This window comes from Symphalangus syndactylus, chromosome 15, assembly GCF_028878055.3.
Source record: "Symphalangus syndactylus isolate Jambi chromosome 15, NHGRI_mSymSyn1-v2.1_pri, whole genome shotgun sequence".
Classification (NCBI taxonomy): domain Eukaryota; kingdom Metazoa; phylum Chordata; class Mammalia; order Primates; family Hylobatidae; genus Symphalangus; species Symphalangus syndactylus.
This window is the reverse complement of record NC_072437.2, coordinates 73558471-73572037: the sequence shown is the minus strand read 5'-3', so window position 1 is coordinate 73572037 and position 13567 is coordinate 73558471. Positions and strand designations below refer to the sequence as shown.

The 13567-nt window shown below is 46.6% G+C and overlaps 1 protein-coding gene across 2 annotated transcripts in view; it reads right to left on the bottom strand.

The window, feature by feature from the left end:
• Window positions 1–12936, bottom strand: part of CRYL1 (crystallin lambda 1) — a 120476-nt gene extending 107540 nt beyond the window's left edge. Inside the window, exon 1 of one of the 2 annotated variants that reach the window (XM_055245288.2) lies at window positions 11529–12936. In XM_055245288.2, coding sequence (XP_055101263.2) covers window positions 11529–11848 — 320 coding nt within the window. In that variant the 5' untranslated portion in view covers window positions 11849–12936. The remainder of the gene's footprint in view (window positions 1–11528) is intronic. The other variant, XM_055245289.2, reaches the window with a different exon arrangement.
• Window positions 12937–13567: the final 631 nt, after the last annotated feature.

Below are 13567 nucleotides of genomic sequence, written 5' to 3'. Positions count from 1 at the left end.
ACATCAACAGTGGTAACTCACATTGAGAGTATGCACTCTTGATATAAGACAAAGTGAAAACGATGCTTTATCCCTGTGGTCTTCCTCCCCAAAACCCATAGCAGTATTCTCATCATGAGAAGAGCATCAGACAAATCCTAACAGAGGGACATTCTACAAACTACCTGACTGGTGCTCCTTAAAACTGTTAGGGTCATGAGAAACAAGGGAAGTCTGAGTAACTGTCACAGTCTAAATGAGTCAAAAGAGAAATGACTATTGTAATTTGGTATCCTGGAGGGCATCCTGGGACAGAAATAAGACATTAGGTAAAAACAAAGGAAATCTGAATAAAATATGAATATTGTTAAATAATAATGTGTTGGTCATGAAATAGCCAATATTATTAAAATTATTAATAAACAATGTTAATAATAATGTATTGGTTCATTAATTGTTACAAATGCACCATACTAATGTAAGATGTTAATAATAGGGGAAATTTGGTGAGATGACATATGAAAACTCTCTATACTATCTCCACAATTTTTCTGTAAATGTAAAAATTGTCTAAAAAAATAAAGGTTTTTTTTAATGAAAGCACGTAACAGCAGTTCCGTTCCTAGGTATGTACCCAACAGAAATGAAAACATGTCCACAAAAAAACTTGTACACCAACGATTATAGCAGCATTATTCATAACAGCTAAATGCAACAGACAAAATGTGGCACACCCATACAACAGAGCTATTCAGCCACAAAAAGGAACGAAATGCTGATACATGCCACATGGATGAATGTTGACGACATCATGCTAAGTGGAAGAAGCCAGTCACAAAGGTTCACATATTGCATGATTCCATTTATAAAATGTCCAGAATAGATATATCCATAGAGACAGGAAGTAGATTTGTGGCTGCCCAGGGCTAGGGGAGGAAGGAATGAAAAGCGATAGCTAGTGGGTCCAAGGTTTGGGATGATGAGCATGTTGTAAAATTGATTGTGGTGATGGATGCACAACCTTGTGGATATACTAAAACCACTGAATTGTACACTTTAAATGGGTGAATTACAGCTCAGTATTGTTGTTATTAAAAATAAATGTTTGTAAACATGCTTTGACAACCAACTCCTGCCGTAAAAATGTAAAGCAATAATACTTAAATTTTCATAAGAGTGGATGGAGCCAGTAAATAATAATAATTAATAATAATAATACTTAAATTTAGTTGAGTAGAAGGGTGAGGGGGAAACAAATGTCACATTTGGCATAATGTAGGGAGTTGCCTTAAGGTGTGAATACAAAGAACAGCTATCTATGTTCAGAGTCTTAGGCTTTTAAGAATATACACTAACTCAGCCTTAAAAAGAAACGACACATGCCACAACACAGATGAACCTTGAGCACATTTTGCCAAATGAAATAAGCCAGTCACAAAATGACAAATGCCCTATGATTCCACTTACCTGAGGTAGCCATATAGACAGAAAGCTAGAAGGGTGGATGCCAGGGGCTGGGGCTGGGGGAAATGAGCAGCTGTTGTTCAATGGGTACAGAGTTTTAATTCTGCAAGATGAAAAAGTTCTGGAGATTGATTGCACAACAATGGGAACATACTTAACACTCCTGAACTGTACACTAAGAACTGTTAAAATGGCAAGTTGGGCGGGGCGCAGCGGCTCACGCCTGTAATCCCAGCACTTTTGGAGGCTGAGGCAGGTGGATCACTTGAGGTCAGGAGATCAAGACCAGCCTGGCCAACATGGGGAAACCCCATCTCTACTAAAAATACAAAAATTAGCCAGGTATGGTGGCAGGCACCTGTAATCCCAGCCACTCGGGAGGCCGAGGCAGGACAATCGCTTGAACCGGTGGGGAGGAGGTTGTGGTGAGCCAAGATGGCACCACTTCACTCCAGCCTGGGTGAAAGAGCAAAACTCCATCTCAAAAAAAAAAAAAAAAAAAAGGCAAATTGTATGTTATGTCTATTTTACTATGGCTAAATGTGGCTTAAAAGTTTAAAAAATATTTTTTAAAAAAATGAACACTAACTTACCCTGCAAAAGGATGATTCTGAGTTGGGACAAGGCTTACGTACCCCACCAGAAGGCAACTGGGCACTTTCTCACTAGCCTAGAGAAAATATGTATTTGTAACATTTCAATCTCAGTTTCCCTGGCCCTTCTTCAAGCCTCAGCACCTGGCTTTGTTCTCCTGGGGACTGCATATCAAAAGATAATCTTTTTTTTTTTTTTTTTTTGAGACGGAGTCTTGCTCTGTTGCCCAGGCTGGAGTGCAGTGGCGCGATCTCGGCTCACTGCAAGCTCCGCCTCCCGGGTTCACACCATTCTCCTGCCTCAGCCTCCCGAGTAGCTGGCACTACAGGTGCCCACCACCACGCCTGGCTAATTTTTTGTATTTTTTAGTAGAAACAGGGTTTCACCGTGTTAGCCGTGATGTTCTCAATCTCCTGACCTTGTGATCTGCCCGCCTCAGCCTCCAAAAGTGCTAGGATTACAGGCATCAGCCACCGTGCCCGGCCAAAAGATAATCTTGAACAGGCCTGGCTCACACCTGTAATCCCAGGACTTTGGGAGGCTGAGGCGGGAGGATAATTAGAACCCAGAAGTTCAAGAAGAGCCTGGGCAACAGAGGGAAACTGCATCTCTACAAAAAAATTTTAAATTAGCTGGGTGTAGTGGCACGTGCCTGTGGTCCCAGCTACTCAGGAGGCTGAGGCAGGAGGATCACTTGAGCCCAGGAGTTCAAGGATGCAGTATGCAGTGAGCTACGATCGTGCCACTGTACTCCAGCCTCAGACAGAGCAAAACACTGTCTAAAAAAGAAGGTAATCTTGCTCTACCCAAAGTCAATTTTCTCAATACAGTCTTTACCCCCAGGACAAAACCCTGAAAAAAATTCTACCTCTGGCACCCACCTTATATGGGCATGCAAGCCTGGGAGTGGATGGAGAGACAGGAGCAGATGACAAATGCAGTACAGGCCAAGTGGGCCTTATTCAAAATGCTTGGGCCCAGTATTTCAGATTGCAAATTGTTTTTGGATTTTGAAATCTTTGTGGCCGGGTGCAGTGTCTCACACCTGTAACCCCAGCACTTTGGGAGACCGAGGCGGGTGGATCCTCTGAGGTCAGGAATTCGAGACCAGCCTGGCCAAAACGGTGAAACTCTGTATCTACTAAAAATACAAAAATTAGCCGGGAGTGGTGGCACACGCCTGTAATCCCAGCTACTCAGGAGGCTGAGGCAGGAGAATCACTGGAACTTGGGAGGCGGAAGTTGCAGTGACCTGAGATTGCACCACTGCACTCCAGCCTGGGCAACGAGAGCAAAACTGTGTCTCAAAAAAAAAAAAAAAAAAAGTAAATTTTGCATAGTGAAGTTTAAAATAAAAAACAATGTTAGTGGCCGGGTGCGGTGGCTCATGCCTGTAATCCCAGCACTTTGGGAGACTGAGGCGGGTGGATCACGAGGTCAGGAGATCAAGACCAACCTGGCTAACATGGTGAAACCCCATCTCTACTAAAAACACAAAAAATTAGCTGGGCATGGTGGCGAGCACCTGTAGTCCCAGCTACTTGGGAGGCTGAGGCAGGAGAACGGCGTGAACCCGGGAGGCGGAGCTTGCAGTGAGCCGAGATCCCACCACTGCACTCCAGCCTGGGCAACAGAGAAGACTCTGTCTCAACAACAACAACAAAAAAAAGCAATGCCAGTGAGCAGTATGAATTTATTTGTTCAACAGGATAAACTCTATGCACCAGGAACTCGGGAACTAGCACTCACCTTCATATTCCTGGCATGTTGTAGAGGCTCAATAAATGTGAAAAAGCCATGGTTATCAAGTGAAAAATACGAGATAACAGTCAGCTGGCTCTGTCCATGGAGTTAATTGGAAGGCAATGATGACTCACTGAGGAAATACGTAAAGGGCATCTACCATGTGCAGGCACTGCCCAGTTCCTGACCCCAAGGAGCTCATAGTAGGTAGGCAGACAACAAACTAAGTAAGCAAAAGCACTAGGGAGAAAGAAAGCAGGGGAGCAGGGACTGAGAGGCAGAGAAATGTTAAAAGCGACACCAGGGACTGTCTCACTGGGAAGGTGACATTTTAGCAAAGGAGGTAAGGGGCCAAGCCATGAGTGTATTTATGTGACAAGTGTTCCTGACAGAGTCTGTTTGCCCAGCTGATCCAGATCAACAAGGCTGGTGCTCTGCTGGAGAGGCAGTGGGGGGAGAGGAAGGAGGGGACAATGAGGTCAAAGGGAAGCAGAGAATGGTGAGCCCATTTCATGGCACCTCAGAAGCAATGGAGGGATTTTGGTTTTTACTGAGTGAGATAGTTGGCTAATAGAAGGTTTTAGACAAAAGATATCATCTGACTTCTGTTTTTAAAGGGACATTCTAGTTGTCTTACTAAGAATATACTGCAGAAGGGCAAAGATGGAAGTTAGGAGACCAGTTGGGTGTCAGGAGGCTGGTGCCCGATGTGATGGGAGGTGGGACCAGGACGGAGGCAGAGGGGGTGCTGGAAAGTGGTCAGCTGAGAAATGAATATGCAATATTTTCGCAGTACAGCCAAGAAGAATTGCTGGTGAGTTGCATGTGGGTGTGATAAAAAGAAAAATGGAGGACAGTGCCAGGTTTCTTTTGGACAAGGAAGGATGGAGATGTCATTAACTCTGCTGGGAAAGACTAACAACGGAGCAGATGTTAGGAGGGAAGATCAGTTCAAAACGGGATGTTTTCAGTGAGAAATGCTAAGGGATGGGTCTAGCAAATCACTGGCTGTAAGTATCCAGGTTCAGAGCCAAGGGCTGGGCTGGGATATTAATTTGGGATTCACTGTAGAGATGTGGTATTTAAAAGTGTGTGACTGGGTGAGATCTCTAAGAAAGTGAATATTGATAAAGAAGTCCAAGGATTCAGCCTTGGGACACTCCAACTTTAATGGGGAAGAATATGGGGACAAAAGGTAGTGCCAGTGAGGTGGGAGGGGGGTGTGGTCAGGAAAGTGAAAGGAGCTGCCATCTGCATCAAATGCTGCTGATGAATACTTGAACTGAGGATTGACCATTGGGTTTCGCAAGCTGAACGGGGGTGGGGACCATGACAAGAGCAGATTTGTGGGCTTGATGAAAGACTGCTCAGGGTAGGTTTAAGAGAAAATGAGCCTTTAGCCCTAACTACCAGTTTCAGGAAATGAAGGGATGGTGGAACATGATAAATGACACTACACGGGTTGGGCGCAGTGGCTCATGCCTGTAATCCCAACACTTTAGGAGGCCGATGTAGGTACATGGCTTGCACCCAGGAGTTCAAGACCAGCCTGGGCAACATAGCAAGACCCCATCTTGGGAAGGGAAGCGGAGGGGAGGGGAGGGAAGGGATACATTCAGCAAAACCTAGAATATGGGAAATTTTACAGGGCAAATGACTCAAATTCTTCAGTAGATAAACTGCAAGAAAAATTTTACAAAACCAGAGAGGGATGAACAGTCTATAGATTGAAAGAGCTAAGAATCTTATTGACTAAATATAACATGTGGGCCTTATTTAGACCCTAAATCAATCAAGCCAAGTATTTAAAAAATTAATCAGGGAACTCTTGAATATGGAAGAGATATTTAAAGATATTACATGAAGATATTAAAGAATTGTGTTAATGTTTTACACATGATGATGCTATTGTGGTTATATATTTTTAAAAGTCCATATCTTTTAGATACTATACATGCTGACATATTTACAGACGAAATGACTCAATGCCTGGCATTTGCTTCAGAACGATCCAGAGAAGGGAGAATAACTGAAACCAGACTAGCCATGTGTTAATAATTGTTGAAGTTGAGGGGGTGGGGGAAGGTACCTTAAGGTTCATTGCACTGTTCTCTCAACTTTAACACAGTTTGAAATGTTTCCCTAATACAAAGTTAGGAGAAAGAATATGGATAGGAAGAAAGAAACTGGAGACAATACGGATACGTTTATTAAGTTTTGAGGAGCAATGTGGCAATTACCAGAGGGAAAAATGGGGTCAAGAGAGGGTGCTTTTCTGTTTGCAGGGAACAACTGTATGTTTGCTGGCTGCAGGGTCAGAACCCTGGGGAGGGGAAGCAATGATGCGGGAGGGAGCATGGCGCTTTGGTCTGGGGCTAATGCACCTGCCTCCATGGCTTGGGTCTTACCCTGATGCTGCATCGCTCAGGGAAAGGCAGCCCCCTAATCAAACAGGCAGCAAATCCTTGGAACCGCAAGTATCTGACCTGAGGGAGGGTAACCCATCGGCAGGGATTCTGGCATCAAATATCAGGTGATTGGACTAGGCCCCACTTCCCTTTCAGTCTTGAGATTGGCCCCTTCATTGCAGAGGACCAACAGCAGACCGCTGACCCCCGGGGACCAGCTGGTGTCCTTTCCCCCACCCCTTCACGCCCACACACTCAGTCACTGCTGATAGGACATTGATTGGACACCTGACCCAACGCAGCCAATCAACTGGCTTAGGAGCACCCTATGACACCTGCAGCCTGGGATGCACAGAGCTGAGACCACTGGGTTTCCTCTCCTGAAAATTGGATCCGGGCCGGGTGCGGTGGCTCACGCCTGTAATCCCAGCACTTTGGGAGGCCGAGGTGGGTAGATAACGAGGTCAGGAGATAGAGACCATCCTGTCTAACACGGTAAAACCCCGTCTCTACTAAAATATAAATAATTAGCCAGGCGTGGTGGCAGGGGCCTGTAGTCCCAGCTACTCGGGAGGCTGAGGCAGGAGAATCGCGTGAACTCGGGAGGCAGAGGTTGCAGTGAGCGGAGATCGTGCCACTGCACTGGAGCCTGGGCGAAAGAGCGAGACTCCGTCTCAAAAAAAAAAGAAAGAAAGAAAGAAAGAAAATTGGACCCAAAATACAGAAAAAAAATCAGTAAGAGGCACTATACTTGAAAGAGGATAACCTTAGGGTTGGCAGTGATGTGCAAGATAAAGTCACAGGGAAGGAAAGAAAAGTGAGCAAGTACAAGGAGAGGGAATCTACAGAGCAAAGGAAGCTTCAGAGAGGCCCAGGGACCAGATTGCACGGCCCCAGAGCTGGAAAGTTCCCTGGTTTGGTTTCCCTCAGGTTTCTGTTTCAGGTTTCCCTCAGTATTGTTCCCCAATACTACCTTACATCAGGCCCAAGAATAATTAACTTCCTGTCCTGAGAGCTTGTGACATCTTATTGGCCTTTTTTCCAACCACTATATGCCTGGGGACCTCAAAATGGGAGCCAGCAATAGAGGTAATTCAATGCCCTTCCCACTGTGACTATTGCGACATGTCTTAAAGCTTCTGAATTCATGAATCTTAATGGGTACTACAAAAGGTGAATGCAGATGAACATTTATTCTGTTATACAGTAGCAAAGCAGCAGGGGAGAAAAGTGATATAATTGCTTCAATTCTGTCATTAATGTCACTTAATTTTGAATAAATTCACTTTAGATACATTTGAAAGTAACTTTCCAGCTACAGTTACTTATTTACTGGGTAAAAATTGAAGTAAAACTGTTCCTACACTCATGATCTAAGTCTACTATGGAAATTTTGCCAGAAAGAGCTATTAAGTAACTCCTGCGAAGGGCACATTTAGCGTCTAAGCTGACTCAAAAGGCAAGGAGTGTATCCTAGGGTTTGCTGTGTATGTGTGCGAAAATTAGCAGGAAAATACCTAGAATAGCACTTCAAAGAAAATTCATGCCTCAGAAAGTTTCTTATAAAAAATGCACAGGCCAGGTGTAGTGGCTCATGCCTGCAATCTCAGCACTTTGGGAGGCCAGGGTGGGCGGATCACTTGAGGCCAGGAGTTCGAGACCAGCCTGGCCAACACGGAGAAACCCTGTCTCTACTAAAAACATGAAAATTAGCCAGGAATGGTGGTTCGTGCCTGTAGTCCCAGCCACTTGGGAGGCTGAGGCAGGAGAATTGCTTGAATCCAGAAGGCAGAGGTTGCAGTGAGCTGAGATGGTGCCACTGCACTTCAGCCGGAGCCTGACAGAGCAAGAATCCGTCTCAAAAAAAAAAAAAAAAAAAAAAGTACAATCACCACAAACAAAATTTTGGAATTAAAAAAAAATGAGGGAGACGCTAGTTTACAGGTTACCTTTCTTTCTTGCCTTTTTAGTTTATGGGATGTTTTTCTTGATATAAAACAACGTCCTACCAAGCCCTTCACAGGGCACATCAGTTAAAAAATAAGCAGTCTCTGTTACAAATGCTCAAATATCTGTCTACTGGGACCAGGCATGGTGGATACAAATGGCAACAATACAGTTTCTACTCTTAGGGGAAAGGCCCAGAAGCAGAACTTTTCCTGGAGGAGACAGTCCCTGAGCTTGATCCTGAAAGAGTGTGCCCCCTAAAAAGCAGGACAGGAGAAAGGGCCTGCCTTGTACCAGGAACATTTTGTGTTCCTATTCTAAACAAGCTCAAGGGCTACAAGCTGAATCTTGTAGTGTGTATACAAATACAGAACTCGTGTTTTAGCGATTTAGAAACACAGTGTTTTATAAAGGTAAGGCTAACAAAATGAAAGCCTTAGAACACTACTCCAATGCAAATTTATCTTCATGATACCCATTTCTACTCCCTTTTTTTTTTTTTTTTTTTTTTTTTGAGACGGAGTCTCACTCTGTCCCCCAGCTGGAGTGCAGTGGTGTGATCTTGGCTCACTGAAACCTCCGCCTCCTAAGTTCAAGCGATTATCCTGCCTCAGCCTCCTGAGTAGCTGGGATTACATGCATGCACCACCATGCCCGGCTAATTTTTGTATTTTTAGTAGAGACGGGATCTTGCCATGTTGGCCAGGCTGGTCTGGAACCCCTGACCTCAGGTGATCCGCCCTCCTAGGCCTCCCAAAGTGCTGGGATTACAGGCATGAGCCACCATGCCCCAACTTCTACTCCCATTTTTTAAAGTGATCACTACCAGATTTTCCTGCAGCCCTAGGCCCAAAAGCATTTCTCTCATCCTCTTTCAAGCCCTCTCCATTCTGAAGGGACTTGCCCTGGATGTTTATAGGACAGCTAAGTGGCCCTAAGGAAGAGTGCACTTTGGGAAAAGATCAGTGAAAAAGAATTAAGGGGGACTGTATTTCTAGCAGGTACTTTCAAGACGAAATCTATGAACTTATAAGGAAAGCTGAAAACACAATATGCTCCTGAAATTGAAATATGTATATTTTGGTCTGTTGAAACCTAAGAAACTGAACCAGGTTTTGGCAAATTAATTTACATTCCCCAAGCCCTATTTGTTGAGCGGGTGTTCCTTGGAATCACCTGTGGGGCCAGGAAAGAAATAGAGGGAAGAGAAAGAAGGGGGGTAAGGAGGAAGGGAAGAAACCAGCACTGTCCCAGAGGCAGAGCTGGGTGTGTGCTGAAGTGCTGAGGGTGGGGGAAAGACGGACTTTCACACCAGAAAACAAAGAAACAAGCAGAGGCCCCAGAGAATTATGTGGTCCTTAAAGTTTGGCAGCCTTTCTCTAATTCCTTATCAACATCCCTCAAGGAATCAGAAGTAAACTGTCAACTGCAGCTCCTCCTCAGTAGACTGAGCCACCCACAGCCAAATAACTGCACAATCAACTAAAACTTTACTTCGCATGTATTAGATGCATGCATAACACTACCCCAAGGCATGATGGAGCTATACAAGACCAGGCAAGGTGGCTCACATCTGTAATCCCAACACTTTGGGAGGCCAAAGCGCTTGCACCCAGGAGTTCAAGACCAGCCAGGGCAAGATGGTGAGACCCCATCTCTACCTAAAAATTTTAAAAATCAGCCAGGTGTGGTGACACATGCCTGCTTTGGGGGGATGGCTTGAGCCTGGAAGGTTGAGATCCACCATGATGGTGCCACTGCACTCCAGCCTGGGCGACAGAGCGAGACCCTATCCTATTAAAATTGTGTGTGTGCGCGCACGTGCGTGCGTGTAGAAAACTGGGTATATGTGTGTATATATACATACATATGTGTATATACACATACATATGTGTGTATACATATGTGTATATACACATACATATGTGTGTATATATATATACCACACTCTGGTAACTATTAATAAAATGCAAGACAGAGGTAATTACCACCACTGGTACAAAGTGCACTTTTTTTTTTTTTTCAGACGGAGTTTCGCTCTTATTGCCCAGGCTGGAGTGCAATGGCACCATCTCGGCTCACCACAACCTCCGCCTCCCAGGTTCAAGGGATTCTCCTGCCTCAGCCGAGTAGCTGGGACTACAGGCATGCACCACCACGGCCGGCTAATTTTGTATTTTTAGTAGAGACGGAGTTTCTCCATATTGGTCAGGCTGGTCTCGAACTCTCGACTTCAGATGATCCGCCCGCCTCGGCCTCCTAACGTGCTGGGATTACAGGCGTGAGCCACCGCGCGCGGCCCAAAGTGCACTTTTTAATATGCCTTCAATATTCAACCACGGGCACCCATGGGCCAGAAAGAACAAAGGCACAGTTAACTCCACTGCTCTGGAGAAAAGAAAGCTGACAACAAGGAATCTGATGCCTTCCTTCAATGGGAAGGAAACACCCTGACATTGGAAGTGGTCTGCACACCGGGGAGACTGTACACTGATGGGGGGCGGAGTCGGGGGCAGGCCAACACCTCAACGGCAGTCACCAAAAAGGTGCTTTTAACTATCAATAGCATGTATTAACATGTTTATAGATTGCTGTTAACAGCTGGCCAAAGAAAGGTACACACAAATGCCCCTTTTAAAAAAATAAAAATAGCAAGGATTGTAAACGTAGGGGGTGGGGGGCGGGTTGGGGGAAGCACACACTAAAAATCAATTTGGGAAGAATTTAAGCTGTTAAATGGACACACTTAGCAAACTCTCTGGGCTCCATCGCCCCCCACCTCCCCTCTGGAAACATCGCCTCTCCCAGGAATTAGGACTGCCTGTATGTTCGCCTAACACCTGCTGCGGCCTCCAGCGACATCGTCGCCGACAGGACTGCGCTGGCACCCTCCCTGCTGGGCTAGTCCTGTCTCCGTCACTAAACGCCTGTGACCTTAGGTAAACTGCTTAGTCTCAGTATTCTCATTCGTAAAATGGGGATGAGAACACAGTCGTCGCAGGATCGCAGCCAGAATTCGTTTCGTTTAACACGGTGCCTGGCACTTCTATGTGCACCTGCGGGCAGACGCGGCGACATTCAACAGAGTCCAGGAACCTCAGGCCCCGCGGCCTGCGCGGTCAGCCTCGGAACCTCCTGCAACGCCGGCTCCCGGGAAGCAGACCCACCTCCGCGGGGCGCCTCCACCTGCCAAGCCCCTCCAGCCGCGCCGCTCCCCGAGCCTCCCAGAGCCGTAGGGGCCGCAGGGCGCAGGGCTTCGCAGGACCGGAGGCCGGTGTGGGGAGGGGGGGACAGCGACCCGGCGCCCCCCCCCCGAGGGCCCCACGCGCGGGCACCACGTCCCCGGCGTCTCCCCGGGCTCCAGGGGCAGCAGCGCGGCTCGGAGCCCTTTACCTGCCAACGATCACCACGCAGCCGGCCGCGGAGGACTCCATGGTTGGGCCGGGGACGCGGCGCCGCGAACGCTGGGACCAGGCGCCGGCGGAGCTGCGAGCTCTGGGCTCCGGGGAGGGCGGGTCCCGCGCCCATTGGCTGCGCGCGCGGACCGGGAGGGCGGGGAGGGCCGCTTGGTCCCGGAGTGGGGTGTGCGCCGCCGGCCGAGACACCCGGAGACACCCCGCGCGCCGACCCTCGTGGGCAGAGGCAGGACCAGCGCGGGGGCACGTCGGGGGCGGGGGGAAGCGGGAAGACCACGAGCTTGTGACTGTTGGCATTCACCCTGAAGGCCGTGTCTATAGGAGGGGACACGGCCAGGCTGGCACGGGCGCTAGCGCTAAAGCACCCTAGAGAAACTGTCAGAGAATGTCCCCTTTGCTAATTCGTCTCTGAAAGACGCCTGCCGCTGCCGCCAACTGCGAACTGGGCGCAGGGACTGCGACGGCAGTGAAAGAGAACACCCGATGCGTTCATCTGCGCGACGGAAGGACACGTCTGAATTCCGCCACGGAGCACACTCTGCACTCGGTTTGTGTATCAGAAGAAGGAAATGCCCTTGTGCCCTGACTCCCGATCCCGGAACAGACCAAGAGGAAGGGGCATCACACATTGCCTGACAGTGGTGTGCGTCCACATAGCACAAGCTGAACGGGAAATGACACGGTCATTAGACAGAGGAGACGGTACTCAAGCTGGAACCGCAGCCAACACTGAGACGATAAAAGGAGGTCTTCCTTTGTTTCCCCTGAGTCAGGAACATGGAAAGAGAAACCCCAGGGGAGGAGTTAGGTTTTTGTTTTGTTTTGTTTTGTTTTTTTAAAGAACAGTTTCACAAATTATCGATAAATATTTGTAAAGTATTCAACCTCAAGAGAAATGAAAAGTAACACAAGGAAGATAAGTCATCTCTCACTCATCAGATTGGCTAAGTCACATGGATTGATTATATTCCCATATCTGTAATGGAGTGTTTCCGACATGCTAAGTTCGAAACCTCATATCTAAGCCTCAGGTCTTCCCTAAATCTTCCCTCATTCCCCCAGTCCTGGGGTAGTGCCACTTCTTGACATTGCTGTGACCTCCCCATTCACTCTTGCTACTTTCCAGGCCTCACACACCTATTGATAGTGAGCTGATCCTCCATATGAAATTCTCCATGTTGAAAGGTCCAGTGTGGTTTCTGTTTTAAGCACTTTTGACTTCTATAAATGTTAAAAACTGGTGTATTTTATGAGTTGATTCTAATGGAACCCAGGTAGTCTGAAAATATACATGAGTTTATAACTAGGTTTCATGTGAGTGACAAAAGTTTCAATGAGTATTCTCTGGCATATTTTCTTTTCTTTTTAAAAAATTAACTTGATTTTAATATACCTTGGTCATATTTTCTGAGATTCTGTTTAGTCCTTGAAAGTTGAATTTGTGTAGCATGAGACTATGCATGAAAGAAAAAGCCTGTGGTTCAGAAAAGGAAGACTTTAACCTGGAAAAGTTAAAATTGAATCAAGTACATGAAAACAAATAGATTCTAACGTAATTAGAAATGGAATATTTTTAGGCAGAATGAGTTTGCACAGCCAAAATCCCCCTAATTATAAATATTGCACATATAGGGCCAAGCGTGGTGGCTCACACCAGTAATCCCACAACTTTAGGAGGCCGAGACAGGGGGAATCACGAGGTCAGGAGATCGAGACCAACGTGGCTAAAACGGTGAAACCCCGTCTTTACTAAAAACACAAAAAATTAGCCAGGCGTGGTGGTGTGTCCGGAATTTATTCCTTCTGGTGGGTTCTTGGTCTCGCTGACTTGAAGACTGAAGAATAAGGCCGTGGACCTCGCGGTGAGTGTTAAAGCTCTTAAAGGTGGTGCGTCTGCAGTTTGTTCCTTCCAGTGGGTTCATGGTCTCGCTGACTTCTGGAGTGAGGCCTCAGACCCTCACCGGGAGTGTTACAGCTCTTAAAGGTGGTGCAGACCCAAAGAGTGAGCAGCAGAAA